This window comes from Cygnus olor, chromosome 20 (genome assembly GCF_009769625.2).
Source record: "Cygnus olor isolate bCygOlo1 chromosome 20, bCygOlo1.pri.v2, whole genome shotgun sequence".
NCBI classification, from domain to species: Eukaryota; Metazoa; Chordata; class Aves; order Anseriformes; family Anatidae; genus Cygnus; species Cygnus olor.
In genome coordinates, this window is record NC_049188.1 from 2375179 (window position 1) to 2402661 (window position 27483).

At 47.6% G+C, this 27483-nt stretch overlaps 1 protein-coding gene across 7 annotated transcripts in view; it reads right to left on the reverse strand.

Moving 5' to 3' along the window:
* AUTS2 (activator of transcription and developmental regulator AUTS2) overlaps positions 1-27483 on the reverse strand; it is a 763430-nt gene that overhangs the window by 718458 nt on the left and 17489 nt on the right. Inside the window, exon 1 of one of the 7 annotated variants that reach the window (XM_040532681.1) lies at positions 3875-5706. The exons of the other annotated variants lie outside the window; for them this stretch is intronic. Coding sequence (XP_040388615.1) covers positions 3875-3955 — 81 coding nt within the window. The 5' untranslated portion in view covers positions 3956-5706. Of the gene's footprint in view, positions 1-3874; positions 5707-27483 lie in introns of those variants that run through there. 7 annotated transcript variants of the gene reach the window in all.

A 27483-nucleotide genomic window follows, 5' to 3' on the forward strand; every position in this document is an offset into this window, starting at 1 on the left:
AAGCTGCACATTAATGAGAAGTGGTGGTCTCAAAACTGAAAAGATGCTTTTTTAAAAAAAAAAAAAAAAAAACAACTTCCTGAGATGCACTCATTTTGCATCTTCCTCACAACAGACTGTAGCTACTTCTGCTGCATATCAACAGAAGGGAAAGAGCATAACAGGAAAATAGCATGGGCCTTTTTATCATACTTGAAAGGCAGGTTGAAAATCTCCACAGAGGCACTTAAACATCTCTTGCTGTATAAAAGACAATGCTCGGATACTCTTGTTATTTGCTTTTCATCATCTTGAGGATTCAACAAATCCTAGACTGCACTGGTAGCTCTCTCGGACAGATCACTGATCTGAAGGTTGGCTGGTGTAGGAACACGGCTGCATTTCATGGGGCTCCTCAAGCAGCGAACCACCCTGACCTCTTCCCCATGTGCACCTCCAGAAAGCAGACCTGCGGCTTTCACCAGCCCCACTTCATTCTTTCCTATTGCCAGGCATAATATTGGTGAAGCATGAAAATACAGAGCTCCATTATCCAGAGCTACGTCATAGACATGCTTACATTTACTGCATTTACCATACTACAACTTCAAAACTGCCCCAGCACCCTGTAGATAAGCGAATCGCCTCGGGACAGCTCTACAAGCTGGGTGACTTTTTTGCATCAGAAATTTCCCATTGCCTTTTAGCCTGGAGAACAAAGCACATCCCTTCGACCCTAACAGTGCTAGCATCCAAATCTGTAACCACAGGAATCCTGATGGACGTGCCTGGAGAAATGGGCTCTGGGAGAAGGAATGAGCACTCTTTTTCTCTGTATGGCCAAGCAACACGTGTTGGCACTCCCAGGAAACACAGCACGAGCCCATCACGCACATGTGGCTCCTGGAGGGGACAGCCAGTGAAGTGAGAAACAAGACCTCCACTGCAGCCCATGCCATGACCCTCTGGGGGTCAGGGAGAGAGGGAGCCATTTTTCACCCCTTAAATTGACTTTTACAGTTTGATCCAAGGCCCACAGGCACTAATTTCAGGCCTTAGCAAGCAAGAGCCACAGACCAATTTCCAGCGATGCCTGGCACATACTGCTCAACAGGAAACAACAGACAACTCTGGGCACTGAAGTGGAAAATTCTGGTCATTATCTTTTTATAATTCTGTATGACATGATTCAACTATACAAAGTCTTTTATCAGATGTGACAGAAAGGAAAACTGCTGTATTTACACAGAGTAGCGCATACCACATATGTCTGTGTGTGTGCATGTGTGCACACCCTCCGTATGTTTTTCTAGGAAGCCTACGGGAATCAATACCCATCTCAGTTTGAGTTAGATAACCTCCACAGACTTTCTCAAAAATCCCTCCATTTTTCATTCACTTGATGTTGCAAGTTTATCCAAACATCCTACAACTGAAATACAAATCAACACCAATGATTCTGCTCTGACTCCACCTGATACAAGACACAGGGAGCAGTTATAAATCTATTACCAGTACCAGCAGGATTCCCCTGCTCTCTCTGACCCATGAACCATGGCCAGCTGCTCAATTTACCACAGGTCTGGTAGCCCTACCCTCCTGTTGGTAGCCTGGGAAACCTTCCTGGTACAAGACATGGCAGAAACCCTGTGTGCCCTGGCCTGGAAAGTACAAGAGGCTCAATGACAATCAGAAAGCAAAATACCCTAAGGGACATTCAGAGTCCAGATAATATAGTTGAACTGGAAGCAACTGTACTTTAACAGAAGTGCTGCTAAGAGGTCCCAACAGCAGAAGACTTTGCCATGGCTGTGTGTACTATTTCCAGCAAAATAAGCTGAGGTTTTGCACCCTGCATCGCCAGTGCTTTACTTAACTCTGTTTTTGGCCTACCCCTGGGTCACAGAGGACATCAAAATGCAGACAGTTTTCACTGATGTTCACAAGGCAGCTCCACAGAAGACATCAACCACTGCAGAAGACACCAACTACCACCAACTAGGGCCTGCGAAGGCCCTCGCACGTCAGGCGAGCATCTTCCCCACATAGAAACCTTGCAGACGGGTTTTCCACAGGCCCCACGCCCACGCTGTGCACACTGTAAGCACACCGGCCACTGCAAAAGCTGGCCCCTAAAAACTTACAGACGAACTCTCCGTCCCTTTTGTCATCAGAGAAAACAGGGCCTAGCCCAGGGCTGCAGCAGTTGTAACAGGAGGACACTGAGGTGCCGCCCAGCTCTGCAGTCACCCCAACAGAACAGACGCCTCCACCTGCAATTTCAGGGTCACCATACTTCCAGTAAAACAGGTAAGCCATCAGAATAGGAACACATCTGTGCCCCGAAGCCATACTGCCTCGCATCCTGATCCTGCCAAAGCTCCCAGCACGTCCCGATGCCCCGAGAGGCACCGCAAGGCCTCGGCATAGGGGTGCTCACAGAAGCTCGGGTCACAACCAGGTGTCCTCGGTGGAGGTGCCCAAACTCCTGTCAAGGCACAGCACAGGCCATCAGCTTTTCTTCTGCCTACACGCAGCAGCTGCCAGCGCTCTGTCCCCACAGGAGTTTGGCACGTCGGAGATCTGACACTTTCCGCCTTCGCAGAACAGCCACCGCGGTGTGAATGCTGCAAGGACGTCACCTGTGCCCAAGGCAGCTTTATGAAGTGCCAACAGCACCTGTCCCCAGACCTCTGTTTCTCTTGTGACAGTTGTTGCCCATTTCACAGGAACACCTCTCAAAACCCCAGTCAGTCTCCAGGATAAACCAGGTGATTAAAAAGGGGCAAAAGCCAGTGACTATCAACCTACGGCAACCAGACAGCATCCCGGCTGAGAGCAGAGGGAGGAGAGGTTGCAGGGGACCCTGACAAGGGGTGACCAGCACAGCAGAGGTGCCCACACTCCTGCTGCCTGCTCACTGCCACCAGCCAACGTTTCACCCAAACTGCCAGCCACTCGCATCCAACCCTTTCCACATGCCACTGGCTTGAAGTTTACAGTAAGCAAGCTATTCAGAGAACCGGAGCACTCTCTCCACGGTTAATGTAAAATATTAATGTCTCATTTGTTCAACAATTTTGTGGAAATTAAAACTTTTAGGTTAATCATATACTGAACAATTTTAATTAAAGCAGTTATAAAACAATTAATCCACAAGAGCAGGCTTGGATCCTTGCCAGCCTTATTGGTTTAATACATGTAGGCAAAGCTTATTTCTCCCCGTTTGACTTAATGAATGCTAATAAGTGACACAAAATATGCATGCGGCGCTCCTAATATAGTTAGTCCATCTGGTTTCACTTGCATTTTGTATTTGTCATTTTGCTTTGATAGAGAAATTGAATATGAATTCTCTGTGCTAGAAATTAGAAGAACTTTGTACCCTGCTTAATCTAAAATAATTTTTGCAAACCTTTTGGGGAAAAAGACAGCAATTCAGTACAGCACATTAGAGCTATCTTTTTGGTTGTTCCAAGGTTGGAAAAAAAGCATAGGACAGAAATACAATACTGTACTGAGCAGCACCGCAGCACTGAAGGAACAACACTTGCTCAGCTTCTTTTTTTTTTTCTATCAGTATTTCAAAAGACTTTTTTTTCCTCGAGTAGATGGTAATATAAAAGCAAAGGATAAAATATGATTTTAAGCGCCTGAGACAAATCCTCTACTACTTCAATTTGTTCTGCATTACAACTTGTTTGATCCATTTGGGGATGTATTTGTTTGCCAAAGCAAGCACAGCTCAAGTTCTTTCTTGAATATTTAACGTATGCCAATTTTTTTTTTTTAACCTTTTTAGCACTTACCAGTTTCATAGCCACGTTATTTCAAATAACATTCATGCATTCATGAATATCACTGTCAGGTATAACCAATCTACTATGCTATGTACCTGTAAATGTCCCGCACACCTGAATTCATGCGACTGCAGCCCAAACCGTGAAAAGAGGGTCCTGGTTCCTCCCTTGCACATGCCAAAACCACAAATGGTCTCTTCTCTGGGTGACACTCGTAAGACAACTCATGTCACAATGAGTCACATATGATGCCATCTATCACCATGGAGAGTTGCCCTTGGTATCTGCATCTCTGGAGGCCCAGGCTAACAACACCACTACGAGCACTCCAGGGTCATCTCAGAAGGTCCCGACTGCCCCTTCGCAGTCGTTGAGGATCTTTCCAAGAATACCACTGGGGTCTGGGTCAGCTGCAAACACATCCCTTTCCAGAAAACACCGTGACACAGCAGGAGGTACTGCTGTGCCGGGTTAAACTCACATGGTTTCTGTCTCCCCTGGCTAAGGTCAGTGCCCATTGCTGCTGCTGCGATGTCATGCACAGTGACAGCAGTGAGACTACAAGAGATTCAAAACTAGCTTGATTCCCAGGGGATCAGCATCCCAAATTCAATCAGTTCAGAATAAACAGGAAGGGAAATGTGCCTGTGTCCTGAAAAGCTACATGCAAGAAGGGGGAGAGCAGAAGAGCAGAGCACCGTCTCTCACCCCATGACCCTCATCTTACCCTCACAAGACAAGAAAGGGAAAAACTTACTCTTCCCTTAGCACTTCAGACCTGCAAAAGTGTGCATGAAACCAGGCGCCAAGCACTGCCATTATCTGCTCAACCCAGAAACTGGTGTGTGAGCCGCCCTTGAGCTCACCTTGACCTACAATTTTTGAGTCACATTCCTCCTGTCACAGTGAGATGTCTCCTACTGCTTCCTGCAGGAAGGGCGCTCTGCTCGCCCCAGGATGGAAACTGGGGTGCACAGGGCTGGCAGCCTGCGCTGCACGCTCGCCCCGCGCCCAACCTTCCCTGTCCTGCAGTGCTTAGTGATGGATGACCTGAAGGAAACGAGACCCGGGCGCCTCCATGCTGCGAGGTGCAACCTCTGTTGTCACCACATCTCCAGATACACATTAAAAATGTCAGCTCACAAAGGCTACGCGAGAGAAACAAAAACTCTTTGGAGTGCAAAGCAAAGACAAAGAGGGGCTGAAACACAGGGGAACAGCTATGGACAGATGACTAGGTGCCTTAAAATGAACTCGGTCACTGCTACCGAGCAAAATTCGGAAACTCATGCTTAGAATGAGCTCCTCTAGCAGGCCAACGTACCTGCGGTGCCCGGGAGCTGCCAGCACGGAGCTGCCCCTTATCATCAGCTCCTCAGCATGGCTGAGCTGTCCCCACGCCACGTGGACCCGCACCACGAGGAGCTGAGCCCCCTTCCCCGCACCTCGCGGCAGGGCTCCCTGCTCAGGAGGGCTCTGCGTTGCTTGCTGGCTCACATGGGAGATCCAGTTTACCCCACAGCAGTCTTTTTGATGATGATATTGCATTTTTTCTGCTAGAGGGATCCCAGAATAGATTACAAATCACGCGCACATCACTAGAGCCTGTGCTCACACTGTAACAGCCAGCAGAGCGGGGACCCCGGTGCAGGGACAATGCCCAGGGTAGCAAAAAAGCCCCGATGATGAAGCTATCTGGCAGCAGAAGCAGCATCACACCTCCTGTACTCGCCCTGCACTGCACAGCCAGCAGGATGCCGTTTTGCTGATGCTCACACCTGACTGGTGCACCAATTCTGTGCAAGGCTCAGCAAAAAGCGCAACCCAGCACCAAAAATGAAATAAAATAGAGAGGCCAGCTTGACTCCATGTCCCTGGAACTGAGAGCCTGCCAACAAGCTCTTTGTAAGCGCTAAATACCTTCTCTGTGTGTCACTTAGAAAAATACAGATGTGGCTCTTCTGCACTAAGACATTCTGGCAGAGCAGCTTTTTCCTTTTTTTTTTCCTTTCCTTTTTTTTTTTTTTAAGTGCTTTAAACATCCTACAAACACTGTTTAGGGAAGTCAGCAGGAGGTCAAATAGAAGCCTTGTGTCTCAGTGGATAACAATCCTTCTGTGAAATCTTTCCAGCAGGAATCGAGTCACTCTTACAACTCCCTCCCCACCTTTTTTTTTATTTTATTTTAAAGGCATTTTAGCAAAGCTTGCTTTGAAGTTTAAACCTTCTGCAACAACATCACTTCCAACAAGATAAAATATTTAGTGCTGCTATATACTAAAATCATATCTCTAACAATACCTTCCACGCCTGACATAGCACAAAAGTTAATTCAGCCAACAAAGCAATACTTGCATTTTGTGTCTTGAGAAGCAGCAATTTATCTTTTTCTGTATATATAAATTACATACACTATTGTGCCATTTAAGCCTAAAATCTCCTGTTGCTAAATAGAGAATAGAAAGATCTTTAAATACAGACGAAAAGATCAGAGCTACAGGGAGAGCTGCGACAAATGCGGGAGAACATTACTAGCCTGGAAAAACAAACACAAAAATGACGATGCTCCCCAGCAAATCCGCCCTGCTCAAGTCCATGTGCATCCTCCATCTTGTTTGTTTGGTGTGGGTTTTTTTGGCAGCAGCATCTTACTTCAGCAATAATGCCAGCAGTCCCAACGTGCTATTGCTCCAGTGTGCATGACTTCAGCGGCTTCAGAGAATCTGCAACCCGAAGCTGCGAGGTGCCAGTCCTACCACCGAGGCTACTCAAACACCGGGGGCTCCTTCCCAGCGGTACCCGCATCCCACCCACACTACTAAAAAGCCCCTGAGGGAAACCCATCTCCAAAAGAGCACTTGTGAGGCATGCAAATGTACCCATCGGAACGTGCTAGCAGATGGGTTTCTTAAGCAGAACCACTTGCATGTGTTTACACTACCTCTGCCATTTTCCAGTCTATTGTGCCTGGCACGTAATATTTAATGATTGTGGCTGTCTCCCTCTGTTGGAGGGTCCCTGAACAGATTATGGCAAGCACTCAGCTACAGGGATTACCGACTTCAATGGGAAAAGAAAACACCTGCTGGAGAGGATAGGCCACGTCTGCCAGTGACAAGGGTGTACACGCGCCTTGCTGCAGCTACGTGGAACCCACCTCACGCCCCCTGCACCCACTGCCTGGGGCCAGGCGCGTGGCAGCACGGTTCGCCCGGCTCCGTACCCAGCGAGGGGAGGAAAAGCTGCACCTCTGCAGACAGGCGTGCTCTTAGAGGAGGCAGGAATGGTGCAAGGGTGGAGGAGGAGATGGGAAACAAATTTTGCAATCTGACCTTTGGGGTTTGTTGTTGAAGAAAACAATGGAAGTGTTGCAATGGCCAAGTGCTATGTTGGCGAGGTTATTTCTTCTTGGGTTTGGCTCCACCATAGGTCTTGCCTTCCTTAGTGGGATCTTAAAAACAAGCTTAAAAGACCTAGTAACTACCTTCCCAACCAAAAGCACACTGGTTCTGCGCTTGCTTTTATAGACTGCTCTTCACCATGCAGAGACACCACCTCAGTGCCTCAAGTGCCACGTCCTCTCTCCCAGCCGAACTCCAAGCATTTTACTCTTTCACATAGAATTAGCTCAAACAGCCCCGAAACGCCTGTCTTTTCCCATCTCTTCACCGGTACCTAGAGCTCCCCCAGCTCTCTCCAAGCAATTCAATTCCTCTCTCACATATGCTCAATGCACACGCACATGATAATGCCGTCCCCCAGCAAAACAACATCCTCAGGGCTCCCAAACCTAAAGAAAAGTAAACTAATTTAAAACAATCGCATAAATGCATTCCCCTTTTACCTCTGCAGGATTCAAACAAGAACACTTCCAGTCTGAAATCAGCTTGCAGCTCCTGAGAGCATCTCCATAGGTCTGTCTTGCCCCAGAAAGCCGCTCCCTCGCCTTGACAGCACTTTGGATCCTCTTTGCCTTAATATCCTTGTGCCCTCCACATGGCACTACCCTTCTCAAATATTGTCTTCAACCTCCCTGTTCAACTCTCAAAGCTTCCCAACCAGTAGCTTTAAACATATTTTGCACCCTCCTCTGGACTTCGAGTCTCTCCCAACACTGCCCATAGCCAAAGTCTTGCCCCAGCAGCCCGACACGAGCAGACTCGCGGAGCCCTACTGCAGCCTCTGAGCAGAGAGATATCATGACTCGGGGACCTTTTACAGTGTGAGGCAACCAAAGCCCAGACACTGCAAAATGAAGGTTACCTCCAGCATAAATAACTGCCCTTTATTGGTTTATTATTTTTAAAACAATAGCTTGTGTGTATACATCCGTACATATGTTACTTTAGAGATGCAGGTAAGATTTTCATGTCAGTGATTTGATTTTGCTCTTCTTTGAAATTAAGGGCATAATTCACCAGGCGCAAAATTTAGCGAGGAACAAGCATTTCAGAAAATTCACCCTCTGGTTTCACATTTAGAGTCATGCCGTAGCAAGAGTGTCGATCTTTATCTCACTTGTGCCTGATGCAATTCCATGGGCAGAAGCAGAAATACTGCTAATTTACTCCAGTGTAAATGATGGATTTGTCTTGAAGACATTAAGATCGATGGCACAGAATCAAGCCCTCCCAACTCTAGCCCAACACCAGGCAAGCAATGCCTGCTATAAGCTGGTCTAGGCAAGCATTTAAGCGTAGCTTCCACGCTATTGTTTCCTCCCCGTCTTGTGCAACTGCTGCTACAACATGTTCTTAAGAAACCTGGACTGGGGGATCTGACTGCTGATGGAGCAACCTGATGGGTAGGGCAAGACGACGGATTGTGCTGCCATGGGAGGCCGAGCAATGTGCCCATTTTATAGGACATCAACGTGGAGACCTGTTCCCAGGCCCCAGAAGTGTTGGTGCTGCCTGCACCAAGAGCACCCGTGAGCCAAGGAGCTGCCTACATCCCCCCCAGCAGCCAGACCACGCGATGGAGACTCCGCTCCTAGCAAATGATCTATAAGAAGGAATCAAATAACAGTAATAAAAAAGCACTCCACCTGTGGGTGATCATACTTTTTAAGATGGATTAGCAAGAGCAAAATGACTGCTTATTTATAGAAAATAATGAATAGCCTAGTGCTTTTAGTTCGGAAAGGGACGCAGGGGGAAAAAAATGTATGTTGCTGCAGCAGGTTTTTAAATAAACAGAAAACCTATACCAATGTCATGTATCACGGCCAGGAATGAAGCAGTCCCGTGACTCTTACGAACATGACATATGGCAGCTCTTGGAAAACACACCAGGAATATAAGCAAAGCAGGTAAAAGAGTCAAACTGAGGGAAAGAAAGATGGAGAGAAGAAAACATCGGCTTGCTCAGCCTGACTCCACACCAGTGCTCCACACCAGGATCTTGAAATATGCTGGAAAAGGAGACGGAAATGCCATCTCTGAACTAAGTCTTGCACCAGGCTCTTTTTGTCTCCTGCCTCTGGACTCTGGCCAGCCCACGTGCCCACACTAATACAGCCCAGCATTAGCACAGGAGCAAAAGGAGTCTGCCTAAAAGAAAGAGCAAAACTCTCCTTCTGGTTCCTAGGATCTATCAGTCAGACTTCAGTCAGGCCAACGTTCAGAGCAGATTTCTGATTCTGGGTATTTTACCTATTATCAGACTCTTGAAGCACCTAAATCTTTAATGCATCCTTCCCCAGAATGTACAAGTGAGGCCGGGAAGGGCTGTTCATTTTACAGAGCAGTGCAGAGAAACCAGGGGATCAGATTTCCTGGTCTAAATTCCCCTCCTGACACCACATGCTGCCTTTATTATACCTTGGCTCGAGACCTTCGGAGGTGCCTTGCATGAGGAGCCTATGGAGGAAGGAGGCAGCCCAGCTTCATCTACTCCTTACAGCGGGGTCCCAGCTGGGCTGCAAGCCTCCCAACTGCTCCTATTACACAGCCCCCTTCACCAGAAAGGGATTACAGCAATCCCGGATATTTTACAAATGATGAAAAAAGGAGGAAAAAAAGAGCTGATATGGTCAAAATATGAAAAAACATACAGCTGGGATTTTAACCCCAACAATTAGAAAAGCAGTGTACCACCACAACAGTAAAAATGCCTCTTAGAGATGAAATCTGTAAGCTTAAATTTAATTTTACACCTCTCCATGGATTTCTTTATGCAGCAGTGAGACGCTGGCAAAGCAAGCATGACGTTTTGCGAGGACCTTCGTGACAACGGGATTAGAAACACCCTGAGGGAAACACAGCATCACCATGGACACCTTTTTTGCAGCAGTTCATACCACTGCAGTGTAAGAGGAAAGTGGGGTCATTCAGGACAACGTGATCCCATATCCACGGGGGGAAAAAGGTTTAAGAGAAAACAAAATGCTTCCCTCTGGATTAGCTTTCTCCCCAACTGCACCCACCGAATCATGGAAGCAGATTAGTTCTGGGTGTTCATGCAAACCATAATGCTCCCGACCCAGCACCGTTGCCCCCAGTGGCACTAATTCGGGGACACAGGAGATCCCACACCGAAGGGCTCACGGCTCACCTTGGTCCAAAAGAGCTGACTGGTGACAACCAGGAGCTTATTCAACTTCCAGCAACCCCAGTGTGTGGAGCCATGGAGGCCTCCACTTTGATGCCAACATTGCTTAACAAAAACTACTTCAAACACTTACAAATTCTTTTTAAACAACAACGACAAAAGAAAAGCAGTTTCTTGCTTTTTCTGCTCTTGGAAGTCCTACCTGGACATGCAGGACTTGCACAGCAATGACCAAAAATACCACGGCTCCTGACAGCTTGCTCCTGCACAAGGGTAAAAGTTGGGGGGAAACTGAAACTCTGAGCTTTTAAGAAAGGAATCCAGCAGAGTGCATGGAAACTTCCTTGGAGAACACAAACAGGAGGTGAATAATAAACAAAAATACACTATCAACAGAATCGTTCCTGCGCACACCATTTTCAGAGTTTATGATGGAAGCACCAGAGAACATTTATGGAAGGCCAGCACTGACTTGGCTTGAAAGGCACCTTAACAAACAAAGGAAGTGCATTAAAAAACGCAGTGCTAAGACATTATCAAAACATGCGTTATAGCTTGTGAAAGCCCTTTGTGAGCGAGTGTGCCTGCAGAGTACTGTGCGGAGCATTGATCTGTCTGTATTCCGGGCGCTTTTCGGGTGATGCCTGACCGTGGTTTACAAGGGCAAGCTCATAGGTCTCTGTTGTTTATTTCTCTGCAGTCTTCTACTTGTCACTGATAATAGTTTTCAAGCCATCCAGGCTCAGAGGATTCAAACTGAGGTTTTCCAGGGGTGAAAGGTCAAAGCAATAATGTGCTGACCAGGGTCAGAAATATTTATCCACACCAAAATGGTTCTGGACAATCAAATAGTTGAAAATCAGTCTTGTGACAAGGCTCACACTTGGATTTTTTTCCTGGCGCGGCACGGGTAGTGAGCAGACCCTGTCCGTAAAGGAAAGGTCTCTTCGACATCTGCCCCTCTCCCTTGCTGTACGCCGAGTTTAATGAAGTGTGGGTCCCGGGATGACAACCGTGCATCCGTCCCTGCCGCCTTCCCACCATGGCACTGGCTGCAGGGGACGGAGATTCTTGTCCCCTGGCTGAAGCGACCAGAGTCCCCACAGTCGGACACACTTCTTTAAACATCAAAGCCAGGACTGCTTCGGAGCTGGCCGAGGGTTACGACCTTCTGGACAGGCAAAATCACTGACAAACACGTTGAGCGCGAGCACTTCTGCAGCCCTGCAGGAAATCACAGCAGCGATTTGTGTTTTCTCCTCTCCCCCACGCTGCCACCTGCGCTGCATGTTTACTGGTAATGCAGTGGAGCACAAGCCCCCTAGACTTCAGTAAAGTATTTGCTCACTGTGAAATGGGAAAACATTGCTCTTGTTAAAAATTCCCATCAGACTGAAGCGGATCTGCTCCTCAGATAATATAATGACACTGAGGTCCCCAAGAGAGCCCCCTCCAAAGCTAATAAAGTGAAAACAAATCCAGTTACATTAGGTTAATTTAAAGAACTTCTCTTTTTTTTTTTTTTAAGAGTACGTGGAGAGAAAATGGAAGAAACCTACTAAATTAATTCCAGCATTATAAATTTCATTTAGCAAGCGCAGCGCACACCACTGTGAGAGCAATAACAATCTAGGAATCTTTTAAGCAGAGAAAGTAAATTATTTCAAGGGAGTGGTGAGGGAAGAAATGACAAATGTGTGAGAGAGAACCTGCTCCAATATTAATTAAAGTAGAAATCTGCTTTTTTTGTTTTCATTTAGCTTTGTTTACAAGGAACTGGAATTAACAGAGGCTCCAGACTCAAACAGCCAAACCCTTCTGAAATGGGACAAGCCCTGCCCCAGAGGTGCCTGTTTCTCATCCCAGCGCCAGGAGAGACCGGGGGGATTCACACACCTATTCCATGTGCTACACAACGCTCCCGAATGCGGGAGCATCTACTTGCGGTCCTGCATCCAGACCCTCGTGAGCTAGGAGGGAGCCAGACGTCTCCTGCAGGGACCACACCTGGGGCCAACCCTGCTGCCCCATGACAGTGAGCACGCAGAGAACGGGGACAGATTCCAGAAGAGCCCCTGAAGACAGTGGCCCCGCTCCCAGCACAAGGCGAACAACCAGACCGCTATCGCAGGGCGCTAGGATTCACTGCTGGCGTTTTCATGCACGGAGGCAGCAGAGAAGGCAGGACTGTTGCATTTCCCATGCATGGTCTCCAGGTAACTCATACCGGAATTTCTTTTGTTTTTACAAGAACAGGGATTTCTTCTCCTGCCCCTGAAGATATTGACCCGAAACGTTCTTCTTTAAAGCAAATCCAGAGGGCACCGCATTCCCCGCTATGGGACCTTATGGGACCTGCACCTCTGCCTCCCAACACCACATGGAAGCATAGCAGCAAATTGATTAAAAGCAGGTAACACCTGCCATTGGTGTATTCAATTTAATAATAATAAAAAATAGACAATGCAAGAACAGCAAACTAATACACAAGCTCAACTCTTTTTTATATAAAACATCTGTCAAAATACTTAAGTGTTTGCTTTGTTGTACAAGCAGGCAGTTACGATTTTGCATATAGTCATAAAGCAGGGCAGTATTATAAAAATTAGGGATTTGCTTCATTGTCTCTACTGGTTTGCAGTTACTAATTATGAGACTGCTAAGTGCCAAATGGTCAACAAGCAAATCTAATTGTTATTTAACTGCAGGCAGCCAGGTTGTACACGCACTCAAGGTACGCATGTGTACATTTAGTGCACGGCTGCTTGCATGTGGAGCCAGGTCTGTGAGCGCAGAGCATGCACCACATCTCCTGCCATCAGGTGCAGCCCAGCAGCTAAAAGGACTCTCCCCCTCACCTGGGCTCCTCATGGAGGGGCTGGAAAGGCTGCAAAGGTAACCGGTTCATGCCCTTCGAAACCTAATACTGCCATGGGGCCAAGTCATTCACTCAAAAGCCCCATGGGTGCATGCAAATAAGGAGCACTGCATTATTTTGGAGCAAAGCAGACCCATGTGCAGTGCTGCTGCTCCGCGAGGCCAGCCACAAAGGAACAGAGGCTGGGACATTGCCACCATGCCTGTCACACCAGCAGATAGCTGTCAAACAGCCAGGAGCAAGAGCAGGAAGACGACGAAGCAAATTGGATGCCAACAGCTTCACTGCAAGCACAGGGCCCCTTCCTGCTGCAGCACCCAGTGAAATAACCAACCCCTGCCTCTGGCTGGGCACGGAGAGATGAATTAGGGCACCGTGCTCTCTCAAGTGGCTTCAAACAGATGGCGGCTGAATGCATCCAGCAGCTGAGCTGCAGGTTCACGGAGGGCTCAGCTCCATCCCTGTGTCCCAAGGTGCACACACTTCCCACAAAGGGCCAGTGAGCAGCCACCCCACCCCAGGGCTTGCTGGGCACCAAACCCAGGGCAGCCAACCTGGGGAGCACTGCTGCAGACCCACCCCAGGCCTCCATCGGGGAGGTAACACAGCCCTTCCCCAAGCTGCAGCCCCCCAGCGGTTGGTCGGTCACATCCCGACGGCTCCTCCACCGCTCAGGAGGGAGTCATTGGGCAAGGGGACACGGAGCATCCATGGAATGAAACGAAGCAATTCTCCCCAAGCGGCACAAATAAAACACAGCATGGTAAGGGAAAAACACTTCTGATTTTTATTCATTCACAATGAAGCTATCATCCCTGGTTTGCAGCTCCACTTCACTCTGTCAACTTGAGAGTCACTCTCCATAGCGTAGGTCAGGTACAAGCACACTGCAGGGGCAGAACCTGGGGAGCAGCCCCATGCCCCACCAGCGCAGAAGGAGGCATGGGGCTGCCCCACCAGCAGCACTTGTCCCAGCAGAACCAGTCCTTCCCAAGTCCTCTGTGCCTGCTCAGGGATGCTGGATGTCACACCTCACGTCTCAGCACAGCAAACTCAGCAGGTTTAGTCTTCTGCAACCCACAACTCCCATGCTCGGGGCTGCGATAGTTCAAGGACCACAATACCTCAACGGGCATCCTTCATAGAGTAGGACACGAAGGCTCAGCTCTGTCTTCAGTGTAAGGATAAGGAACTGTTTTTCATCAACACCATGTCTATTTCATCTGGAAAGAGGAAAGCTTGAAACTGGGGTTTCTGAGGGGGAGATTCCTTTATTCTCGTTTTCTTGTAATTGCACTCTTACTGAACTCTCCTGGAGCACCACATTGTGATGCAGTCCACAGAGCTAGTCTATGTCAGTTCACCTTAAAGGATTAGGCAACCACAGAAAGTATTATAGCAATGCAGTTTATGTAGACCTGGAATGTATTCTCCAACAAGATTAACCTATCTAATAGGATTTGAGAAGCTTTCAGGGCCATTAGGATGCCCTATACACACGAAACGCCCCGCATGCTGTAACCATTTGATTTAATCTAATCAAGACCTCCAAGGTTCATTTTGTCAGTGGATGTTTGTCATTTCCATATTACATCTCAATAGACAACTTTTACCCCACTTCCATCCTGTACAAACAGGTAGATGCATTTGAGGCTAATCTGCAATTATAAGAGCCACTAATTATTAGAGCTTGGGTTTACAGCTGGTTATAGTCTAATCCTGCATGGGACGGAGCATTCCCCTAAGTGCTGCTGACAGGATGCCCAGTGTCCCCACTTCCCTACATTTCACCTTATAAACCATTTTACAATATCATGATTTGCCCTTCTTTCTTAGGAGGACTGTTGGGTGGCCCCAGGGGCCAGGTGCCGTGCAGATCAGTGGTGCTAAGGATCAAAAAGAAAGAAAACCATTCTTATCCCAGTGCTCTTCCAGCACAAACACATGGAACTGGAGGCAGCCGCAGGCCAGCATGTAATGGGAGAGCGTGGCTGGGCAGGGAGCTGGAGGCAGCCACCCCACAGACAGCTCATTTGGTAAGCAAAAATGATGCTGTAAATCACACCGATGAGTGCGTACCCTCTGGAAGTGGGCAAGACCCCTATGAGGGACTAGCGTTAGCAAAAGCTGCCATCTGCTCCGGGGCTTTTAGCTGCTAACAAAAATGTTCCCTTTCTTCACCAGTTGTCAGAGACAACAGTCATTCTTGACATGATGGAGATGAAAGCAAAGTCTTCTCATGGGCTGGCGAGCATCCTTGGCTAACAGAGGAGAAGAGAAAGCGTCTAACATCTCCCCAAAGACCTACGTGCACCCACCAACCATCAACTGCCCACGCACAGCTCCCACCATGCACAGAGATCACCTGCAAGAGTGGCTAAAGCAACATCTGGAGCACCCTGCTGAGCTGCCACCTGTGTCCCCACAACGCCCCATGAAACAGATCTTCAGGAATCCTTCAGGAATCAAGAGGTGGTGTTGAAGCACTCCTGACCACACCTCAAGGTAAATCTGCTTACAGGTAACCTTGGCCGCTAGACGTCCACCCACGTCATTTTAAGCACACAAGGAGCAGCTCTAGCACCGATGGACTTTAATTGGAACTGGGCTGGCTCAGCAACGCTGCAAATCTCCTTAGTCCACCTTTACGTTTACTTTCAAGGACGAGATTAGGCATCTCTTCCTCAGCAATATTCAGAGGAAAGGAGTAATGATGAAAGCCTGTCACAGCCTCTGGGCAGGATTTGCCTAACCCTGCAATTCAGCCCTCCCAACAGACCAGGGTTTGGGAGGTATGGGCACACCAGGAAACCATCGCAGCCAATCCTGCCTTACCCAGCTGTGAGGACTCCCAGAGCATCTTCTCACACAACTAACTCTGTTCTTAAATGAAGATTTTTCCCCTGTTATTTTCCATTGTAAATAAATCTTTTATCAGAATCGAGGCTAAAAAGCCCCATATATGTCAGTGACAGCTCAGAGACCCGGCGTTCCTCCAAGCCTTCGATCCTGCCGCTACAGAAGTCCCGCTGCCAGCAGCCCGGCCCTCTTGGCTTGCCTGCGCTGCAGAACAAACGCTATCGCTCATCCCATCGGGCTTGTGTGAAATCAGCCACGAGCAAAGCACTTGGTATATTTCTGTTTTAGGGGCTGGCTCACGGACAGCAATTTGTGGTTGCGATCGGCTAGGGGAGGTTACAGAACCAGCCCTTCAGCAGCTACCAAAGCAGAGTCAAGATGGATGCAAGAAGCCAGATGCTCAGCTCGGCAATGCAGGGGAGCTTCATCGATTTCCAGGGCTTTATATTCAGGCACAATGATCATAAATCTCTGGCCTGGTGCATATTGCCAAATACCAGGTGTTCCCCAATCCCACGCCAAGGCACATGAGACAGCAACAAGCACCGGGCAAGTTGAATGAAATTACCACTGGCACATACTAACAACCCCACATGCAAATTGACTGAATCATTCCAACTCTTCTCCCTGCTGCATTCATGGGAAACACCAGGTTTAACTCCCAAATTCCCTCAAAATGCTTGAATACTGCTTTTTCTTTTAGATGAGAATTAAACCTGCGCTCAAGAAGTTGCTTTGGTGCTAACTCAGATTAGTTTTGTTTTTCCCCAGCACAAGTTCTGTTGCTGCCTGACCCCAAGGAGCCCCATGGGGCTGTGCCGCAGGTGACCTGGAGCGAGTCACCTCGCACCCAGGGTGCCAGGGTGACCTGCCTCACCACAGGGCTCTCGGTTGTTTCATTTATGCTCCGCCAATACCGTTAAGTCTTCAGGCAGAAAAGACCAAAGAAATGTAAATGGGTACGTGCTCTTTCACATTGCAACAGTCTGATACTCTTTTTTCCTTAGTGTTTGTATACTAACAGCAATACATACACACACTATATATATGTGTATATAGGTTATGCACTGATTGCTTTGGGCTTTCTTCTTTCCTTATTCCAGGGAACTGCACTGGCTTTGAGGCGATGGGGAGCAAATCAGCACAGAGCCCACCTTTCGGTGGAGACTAATGCAAATTCCTCCACCTGCCCTTTGGCCACAAATTAGAAGCCAGCCTGAAGCAGTCCGTAACACTTACACAGACTTGCCAAAATTAACCTGTGGCTGAATTCTGTATCAAACCCAGCTGCTGCTTTAAAAAAAAAAAACCTTACAAACACTACACAGCTCTATCAATGACTGCAGGAGCACCAAGCACAAGCACAGCACTCCAGGAAACAATCCTTGAAAATTACCGAGAACAGGAGTAAACAGAACGGCTGATCCACCACTCGTTTAGACCTTAAAAACCTTTTTTCTTCCGAGCTCAGACTTCTGCATCAACTTTGCAAACTCTGCTCTTTAACAAAGCTGACACTAAAAAAAGGGAAGCTATATCTGATCTCATCAGCCATTCTGTCTTTAAAGCATTTGACTACAATCCACACCAGACATACTTAGCAAACTTTAAAATACAGCCTCTCAACATTGTTACAATTAAGTCACTCTGAAATGTCATGAAAAGCAATCTAGTCCCATTAAAATCTTCACACTCTCATTAAAAAAGCACTTACAGACTCGAAAATGTTCCTAATACATTATTTAAAGACACAAGATGTACAGTGACTAAAAACCTTGTACAGAAAGGGAATAGCAACAGTCTGCTTTAAAAAAAGCCCATGTGTGCGTGTAAATTTGTGTCATAATTAGGTAATTGGGAAACTGCAGGTAGAAGGCAGTTCATAATATATTGGTTTTTGTCTTTTTTTTCCTCCATTCTTTTTCATTAGAGAAAGAGGAAGAAGGGTCCTTTCTTTCCAGGGAAATAAAAAAGCCCATACCAGGCTGTTTATGAGTTACGTCAGTGCCAAAGCCACTTCTCATCCTGTAAGGGTCAGTGACAGCCCTACATCTCCAACACCCAGCAGACAAACAAGGGGTCACTCACAGCTATGCCTGCAAGGACCAGGGTAATAGGAACAAAAACCAACGGGCTCATGCTATAACCAAGTCACTGTCCTCCTACAAACCCCGTATCTTTTTTGATGTTAACAGCAGATGAAGGTATAAAATTTGCATCTTTATTGAGCCCACTGCTAGATGAACCGTGCTCCTCCAGGGCCCCAGAGCAATGAAACAACAACGTATGCTTCTTCCAGTGAAGGCTCTCAGTTCTCCTTGCACCTAGCCTCATTTAAATACTTGGATTTTAATAAGGTTTCTGCAATTTAGACCAGTGTAAAAAGGGGAATCAGGCTGCGGAGAGGCACGAAGGCTACAGAAAAAAATTTAAATGAGTTGGAAGAACAAGAAAATCTGAAAAAGATGGATAATTGCCAGAGGGCTCCCTGTTTTCAGCCACACCAGGAGAAAGCCTTCCATTTCAGTAACATGACAATTCGGGGTGGGGGAGGCAAAGAACACCACTGCTTGCTTGCAGAGAACTAGGGACAGACTCTCTGAAATTCCCCACGTCCTAAAGAAGCTTTCAACCAGACAATGACAAAACTATACAGAATTCAGTCCAACGCAGCTTCTCCCCAGACCGCCGTTCTTCCCTCCTTGGTGGTGTGGCTCGGGTAGAGCAGGAGGGCTCAAGGCCAGCCTGCCTGATGCTGTCACCCACCTTCTCCCTAGAAAGGCAAGCACTCCACCACGAGCCCGTGCTGAAAGGCTACAGAAGGCCAAAGCAAGCTCAGCACATAACGAGGCTACCCAGAGGAGTCAGACACCTGCAGAAGTTGCCACTCAGGATTCCCCAAGCCATGCTCTTTAGCAGCCTTAATCCAGGTTTCTTCCACAAATTCTTCCCGCAGATTTCCGAAGCCACGGCAGCTTTTCGCACGCACCCCATGGCGATGTGCTCCACAGCTCGCTGCTGCTCACAGAAGAAATATCTCCTGCCTGCACCGAGCCTCCTCACTTCTCTGCCGGCACCAGGTCTCGTATGAAGAAGTGCTTGAACAGTCACTCTCCATCTACCTTACTCATGCCTGTATCAGTGCTCATCACACTCCTGCTTAGTCATCCCTTTCCTGCGCCGAAGAACCCTTCTCTGTTCACCCAGTCCTTCCACTGGAGGTATTCTCCTTCTGATCACCCTCCCCCCAGCCTATTGCTGTACCTCTTCCAGTGTTATCGGACCCCTTAGGGACAGGGGACACAGCAATCCATGCAGGTGTATGCTGATGTAATATTTCCCTCTCTATTTCTGCTCAATGACTCCCGATGCTCTGTGTATGCTGCGAATGCTCTTGAAGCCCTGGTGCTTCCCTAGGACTGTCCTCAGGGGAAGGAAGGGGAAAGGGCCGTGGGGAAGATGTGCATCAGGGCAGGGAATGCCCTTCCTCTGCCTGCCTGCAGCACTCAGGGGGATGGAGCAGGGCAGGGGACACATATCCTTGTGGGACCCTTGGGCACCCCGGGGTACAACACTGGTGCTGACGCACAAAGAGGAGGCATAATGATTTGTTACTCGGGATCTGCAACAGGCTCAAGGGACATCCCAAAACTGGGTGACTGCTGGCACAAAGTGTCTCGTTCAGGATGCAAACCTCAGAACTAGAAAGAAAAGTAATAATCAGCTAAAGAGAGTCATTACAGTAACAACAACATTCAGCTTTACATGCCCTCAAGATGAAGCTATGAAAGTGAAGATGAAACTATGGGAATGAGTTGAAAAGTGGGAAAAAAAGCTAGGAGAAAAGTAGATGAAAGAGAGAAGCAGGAGCATCTTTTACAAGTGCCAAAGACCTGAAATCTTGTCATTTTAACTGAATACACTTCAGCTTTCAGGAAAATCAGTCATGACGACTAGAAACTTCAAGTCACAGGCAGCACAATTGCTTCTAAATTGAGCTCTCATAAGCTTCACATCTGCACCTTGCAAAATCTGTTCCAGCTCTTGAATGCACTCCTGGACCCCTCCTGACCAGAGGTCCCCAGTTAAAGGGAAGAGCAGGGTCTCGTTGCGACACGGCCATTACTCACCAGTGACCCTGTCCACAGCATTGACTGGTTTTCACTTATGAAATGACCATACCTGAACTTGGGCCTCTAGAAGCACAAGTCTCTTACAGCTCTTAACCTATGAATAGGACCGTGCAAGGTTCACACAACCATTGTCCCCTGAAAGTAAAAGACAGGCGCCTGAAATGCTGACTTTGTACAAGATTCATCTTTCAACAGCCTCCTTCTCAGCTGTGCTCCTCCCAGTAGAAAAATCTCATCCCCACAAGCCCATCCTCCCGCTGTCTGATCTGCCCCATTCTTTTTCTTAGTAGACCTTAATGCTTCATGCAAATAGAAAAATGTTACAGGGCATAAAATAGATAAGAACTCTCCGGGCATATTTTATTACAGTACTTTATCATTTAATACACAATATAGGGATGTATTATGAAATACCACGCACCCCTGAAGGCACGATGTTCTATTTCAGTAGGATGCAACAGCTTCCCCAGGAGGACAGCTGATTCCAGTAATTTCCAAAAATACAAGAGTAAAAGCTAGTCCCCATTAAAAACGTGCTGCTGTGAGCAGAACGCCACTTTCAATAGTCGGTGAGAACACAGGGAACTAACACGAGCAATTCCTCACGTGGGTCAAGAACCTGAACTTGTTTCTCCAAACAAAAAGGCACGGGTTGGTAAACATGCGGCTGTTTCTGTTCCTCCCCTACACCCAGCCCTGTGGGATTCCCACGGTTCCATGCTGAACGTTTTTAAACCAGCTCTAAAGCCCAGGAGGAGGCCTGGCTAACCGAGGCAAGGGACTGCCCCACCAGCACGTGAAGACAAGCGCATAGACTGCATCTGTCGACAGACTGCGTGCCCTTCCGCAGGCCGTTGTCTCGGCGGCTGTGCACACACTGATTTGGGTGCAATTATAAATATACTTTAAAAATATTAAATAGTCCCTGTTCTGTTGACAGGGTCTGTTAGCTTTCTGCTTTCTGATCTGCACAAGCATTTGCATTGGTCACATCTTGCATGTGTTAGGACAAAGTTACAGAACTTCCAGCAATCAGATCAACCACGCTGCAGAGGAAAAGAACTACTGGATGTGTCAGGAATGGTCTCATCCCACACCCATCTCCCAACACTTCTTGTTTCCTTTCTGCTCCTTCGTACCAAAATTCCAAGAATATTCATCTTTTGTGCCAGGAGAGGACAGATCAGGCCACCTATAGCAGGAGACAGCCTTCAGGCTCTGCCAAAGACAACCTTAAACTGTTCTGCTGTCTGAACAGGCCACTGCAATCAGGCTTGAACAGAGACATCTAAAAGAAATAACAGTATGAATAAATAAAACAGCAAAAAAACAAGGAGATGCTACCTGAGCTGGCTGCAAACAAGCTAGGCATGGAAACACCTGATGTCCCACTGGCGTGGCTGGTGTTCTCACAATGTTGCTGCCCCTCCTTGCTGCGCAGCCCCACCACAGCCCCGGTCCCCCAGCAAAGACCTCCTCTGGCCATGGGCACAGCAGCTTCCTCCTGCGCTCCCTGGTCTGGGGGCTGTGTTCCAAGCCGGGGAATCCCTGCAAAATCTCAGCTAAGAGCCCAGACAGCAATGCATGTTTTTTTCTAGCACGTATAAAAGCAATCTGTTTGTTTGTTATTCTTATTCCTTCAATCTCTTCAATTCTAAGCCTCCAGACAGCCTCCCCTCCCTGCTGCAATCCTTTGCTGGGCAGTAAGCACGTACACAGGGCCACTCCTCACCCCACCGCCCTGGATGTGTCTCAGTGCTGAGGATCCACGTGTCCTCATGCCCAGGGAGACTCTGCTGGGGGCAAAACCAGCAACTAAAGCAAACACAGGAAAGCCCAGGACTAGACGAGTCAGGAGGAAAGGCTCCAACACATCAGCTCTGATTGCGTCACAAATAATTTCTTGATATACACTTCCAAATCTCACACGCTTCTAAGACATTACTTTGTGAACAAGCGACTCCCCCAGGAAAGCAGGGTGAGGGAGAAGTATGTCCCCAGCCAGGCAAGCATCCCACCCCATCAGCACGCCCCACAAGAGCAGGGCTGGCTGGACGGGGCAGCCAGCCTGCCCGATGGGCAGATATCTGCCTGGGCCAGTGCCATGGGAGAGCCTGCTTCACGGCAAAACAATTGCTCGTAAAAATTCCATTTAAGTTGCTATAACTTAACATTGTCCAAATGAAAACCCAGGGGCTACGACTGAACCTCGGGTGACTCTATTGAGTTGAAGGGCATTTTATTTTGTCTTGCTTTTTCTTTTTTTTTTTTTTAAATATTCATTGATCTGAGCAAACATAATAATCACCATCTGTTGTGAATACAGATGGAATGGAAAAAAAACAGGAGGGTCGCATGCCTGGCTGGTGTAAACCAGCGTAACTCCTCTGACCCCAGCACATCCAGTAACACTCAGGTAAAGCATTTCATGCAATTTCTGTCTGAAATTTCTCACAGCATTAAAAATGCACCTTTAGCCAGAGGGGTTTGGGTTTGGTTTCTTTTCTGGTGCAGGGCTGCTTTTTGTTTCCTTTTGTTCTAATGCTCTTGTACACTAAGTGGAAAAGGATCTCAGATCTTGACATCCCACTTCACTAGAAAGATGTCACATGCAGCAACATCCGTGCCTCCGCCTGCCTAGTCAGGCAGTCAAGCACCTCCTCAGCCCCCTCCATTACCGGAATGAGACACTGAATAAATTCCCTCAGCTCCTACAGAGGGTAAAACCAACAAAACACAAGCAGGAATGTTTAATGACTCAGTGCAACGGAAAATAAATGGCTTAAAAAACACAAGCGCTTTTCGGGAAAGCATGCTCTCCCCCGGTAGAAAAGGAGCTGAGGCTGCCTGCATCTTTCACCACTGCAGGTGCCTTCACCACCAAGCATGGGGCCAGCCCCACACCTCCACCACTGAGGCTGGGCAGGAGGCAATGCCCTAAGGCCTTGAGACACCCTTAGTTCCCAGGGACCTGCCTGAAGCCAGGGAAACACAAAGGACCCTGCCTGCTCTGGTTTATTTTTGCAAACGTACCAGGTGTGGGCAGCTGCAGACAAGGTTTACCCAAAACTGCAGACATATTTACCCAAAATCCCCACAACCCTGACCTGTAGGCACAGCCTTACTGGGGACATGGACCACCCCACCTCTGCACCTGTCAAGTGGGCAAATGGGTTTTGAAGAAAGAAAAGTCTGCCCCCATGCATTCCTTTCTGCTCAGCATCTTGCAGGATGCTTAGAAAACACAAGTCCCACACACCTCAGCAACAAGGCTGGCAGTGGAGTGAGATAGGAGAAGTTGGGTGCAAGCATCAGGATTGGCTCTGGCAGCCCTGAACACAACCTGAGCAAGCCACGAGCAGAAGCTGCAGCCGCTCCGTGCTGAGCTGTGTGCTGTGTTCCAATGGCTTGGGTAACACAGCTCAGAACACCCATCCCAACACAAAACACCACGATACAGCTGAAAAACATAGAAAACAAGCAGCAGAATTACAGATGAGGTTTTCCAGCACGGGCATTCAATAGCCACAGATTAGTGAGATCTGGATATTTACTTTAAATGAAAAATATATATGCACACCCACCTGTATCCTCCCAATTGCTACCCTACTTTCCTTCCCATTCTGACACAACTTCTGCAGCCAGAATGCTAACTGCACTGGAGAACAGTACAGACCACCTGAAGTCTGGGATGAGACTCTTCAAATGGTAAGAGGAATTGATTTTGAGCAATAGAGGGATTTTCACTGGCTTTGGATGAATTTTTATGGGTTCTGGTGAAAGCCGCCACTGAAATGATGCTGGGCTTCAAGTGGAAGGGGCTGTCTGCTATCACTGGAGCAGGAAACAAACTGTAGGAAAGCTCAGATGTGATGTAGGATGAATAGCAATTGGTTTCTATCTCTGGTGATTTCTGAACGCATTACTGCACTCATTCTAAAGCATATCACACTGATCTCAAACCTTCATGTTGTCACGGGTTTCCTGGACAAGCAGGATTACTTTGGTATTAATCCTTTGCTAGATTTAGCAGTGCCTCAGATGCTGAAACTCTGCACAAAAGCCAATCTCACTGATTTCTCCACCTGACTTTCCTTGGCTCCATCTACAAGTGCTGACAGGTATTTACTTATAAGACCCTGGCATCATTCAGCCCACGACAATTGGCACTATTTTGCAAAAAAGTACAAAGTGCATACAATTGTCCCATAACACTGTTCACATTGCACTTGTCATGCTAAGAGAGGTTGCATTACACACCTATTATATACATTTTTCGTGGATAACACTAAGCATGAGTCTTTTGCAGTCCTCTGGGAGCCTCCACACTGATGAGGTAGATCTAGCTGTAAAAGACAGAGTGACCTAAAATCTGAGGCTTAGAGTGTTGCATAACCTTTGAAATTAAAAATAATTACAAACTGAATTTCCAAATAAACCAAAACCTCAAGGGAAGAGTCTCAGCCCAGTATTTGGGAGCCTTTAGCCACATTTCCTGCTAACATTTAAGAGAGCTAGAAGGCTAAATCCCAACTCTCAAACAAGAGCATGGCCTTTTGGTTTCCCATCCCTAAGGGATTAAGAATGGGGAAGTCAGTTATTTGCATTTACACTGGAAAACTGTATCGCCAGTTAACGAAGGAAAAATTAAGTAAATACTAATGCCCTCAACCTTACCCTGCAAAATCAAGTGAGTGGACAAGCAAAGCAACCATCAAGACAAATCATTCAATATTTTCACTTGTCATACAGATTCTGTAACTTTACAATTCAAGACTCTGGGCATACTGCTGTACCTAAAGGGCCAGATTTTTATTTTTTCTTAAATCTAAGCCTGCCATCTTGATGTTTTCACATAACATCAAGGATCTAGCAGCAGGTACGACAACAGCAACAGCCACCACTTGGGATATTGCCTGATTTTACACCTGGTAGGTCAGGTCATTGTATGGCATCCACAGTCAATACCACAGCAGGTGTTTCCCTACCTGTCTAAATAAAACAAAAGCCAAACTTCACATCTGCAGAGTATTGCAGCCTGGGGCTTTGAGTTGATTTTGGGTAAGGGAAGATTTTGCTTATTTGCTCTCTGTCCTGCAGAGCAAGGCCAGAGGAACCAGCAAGTGGTTTGCCTACTCTGCGCATCATGAAAACAAAAATCCCCAGTGGACTTGAAACACAGTCATGTTTATGTCTCTGTATAGCCCCAAAGCATTAACTTTATCCTGTGCAAAAGATGATCGCAAAGGCAAAATTCAGTTCAAGCTCTGTGCTTGACAGAGCACCAGGCATAAACAGAAGATGCAGACAAACCAGGGAGAAACAGAGCTGACCCATCCCTCACTCTCTGCAAACCCTGACTCCATCTGTGGTTCTCAAGGTAGCACGTTGCTTGCTTTATCAGCAGCAGCTCTACCTAACCCAGGGCACCACCTAGGTAATAGGTAATATGGCCTTATTTCAGAAGCTCTGGAAAACTTTGCTCCCCCTCCATATCCGTGGGCTCAGCCAAGCCTGGGGGAGCCACCGGACAGTTTGCATCAGTGGAAGGCACATGGTAGAACTGCACAAAAGTCGAAAATGAGACTATGTACACACACAGACACGCAGGGAAAATTGCTATCAATTATGCTAGTTAATTATACATTATAATAGAATTAGAGTAAACCCTCCTCATTATCTCCCTGTTCAGAACCTGCTCACAGCAAGCTGACCACATGCTGCACTAATACCAGTAGCCCTCGCATTAACCTCTATCTTCGCCTTGCAGCTTCGCTGTTTGCTACGCTTATTGGGCTTGCTTTGACCTTGCTCCTAGCTGACCTTTCACTGAAATCCAGCATTTGCAGCAGTCCAGGGGACTGGCTCGTCTCCCACACCTTGCTAACACACCGCACCTCTCGAGGAGGCGAGGCCCAGGATGCCATGCCTTGTCCTCTCCGCCCAGAGAGCCTGTGACATTACAGAGACAGCTTACAACTGCTGCTCTGTGTTCGGTTATTAAGAGGAAGTCCTGAGGGACATTTCATTATTATTATTATGACTATTTTACACAGAGGCTGTCAAACAGGGATAATCGCACACGTGCCTGCAAGCAGCAGCACCAAAGGCCCTGCACCTCTCACTCGCAGGGCTGGAGCAGCTGGGACACCGAGCCCCACGAACCAGCCTGCATCCCCAGCACGGCATAAAGCAGAATAAAGGAGGTTTTTTACAGCTGCAATTTGCTGCTGTATTGCTGCTGGATATTCAGAGCGATAGTGTTTGGCCGGTGTGGGAACCCGAGCTGCCACCGGTGACCCATCTTTAAGCATCTCTGACAGGCCCTGACTGCAGACATGCGCTGCGGGGATGGAGCCATCTTCATGCGCAGCAGGGAGCTGACCTGCATAACGTTTGCTTCACAAAGTAAACATGGTCTGTCTTCTTCTAAAAAAAAATAAATGGAGAAAGAAAAATATAGAAAAGACTCCAGAATAAAGTTCTCCTTCAAAGGATTTAAGGGAAAAGCCCATCCATCAGCTGATGAGGAGTGAGTACCTCCAAAGAGGGCGAAGTCCCAAGCACCACACAACAGATTTGACAGAGCACTGCAGCGAAGACAATGATTTGGATTCCCAGGAGCACGGTTCAATAGCATTTCCTCCTTTTCCACAGCAGTAGTAATGCAAAGCCACATGCAGCACCTTACTTTTCCTGCTGCATGCTCGCAGCAAGTCCCCCATCTACTACTGTAGGCCTCAGAGGTGAAAACTGAAAACCACATTTGGGAGGGAAGGTCCAGAAGTACATTTGGCTGGTTGGGTCATATCAGGAAAAAAGTTCATAAGAGCATTGATCATGCTAAATTCACAAATAAGGGCATGGAAATACCTGTTTCGCAAGAACTTCATCTTACACACAGGCCCGTGGTATTCGAGAGCGCCCTGCCGCAGTCGCTGAGAGGTGGTGACGGCGTCAGCTAAGGCCGAGACACCCTGACCACCACAGAAATAGGTGACCTGGTGTAAATAACCAGGTCTCACAAGGGCCACGTGCTCTCTGCCCACAGCACAGGTATAAAATCCACTCACAGAGGCTTGTGGTCCACCAGGACTGAGTGCTGACCCTGGGGCCTCTCCACCAGCCCCCAAAGACACAGAGGCAAGGGGTAGAGGCAGCCCCACTCCCATACATGCACACAGCCTCAGGGAAACACTGCGATGCCAGGGAAAGAGCATTTTTACCCTGACCCTTCCTCCTCTGAGATACAAAGCTTAAACAACTCAACATTTAAGGATCA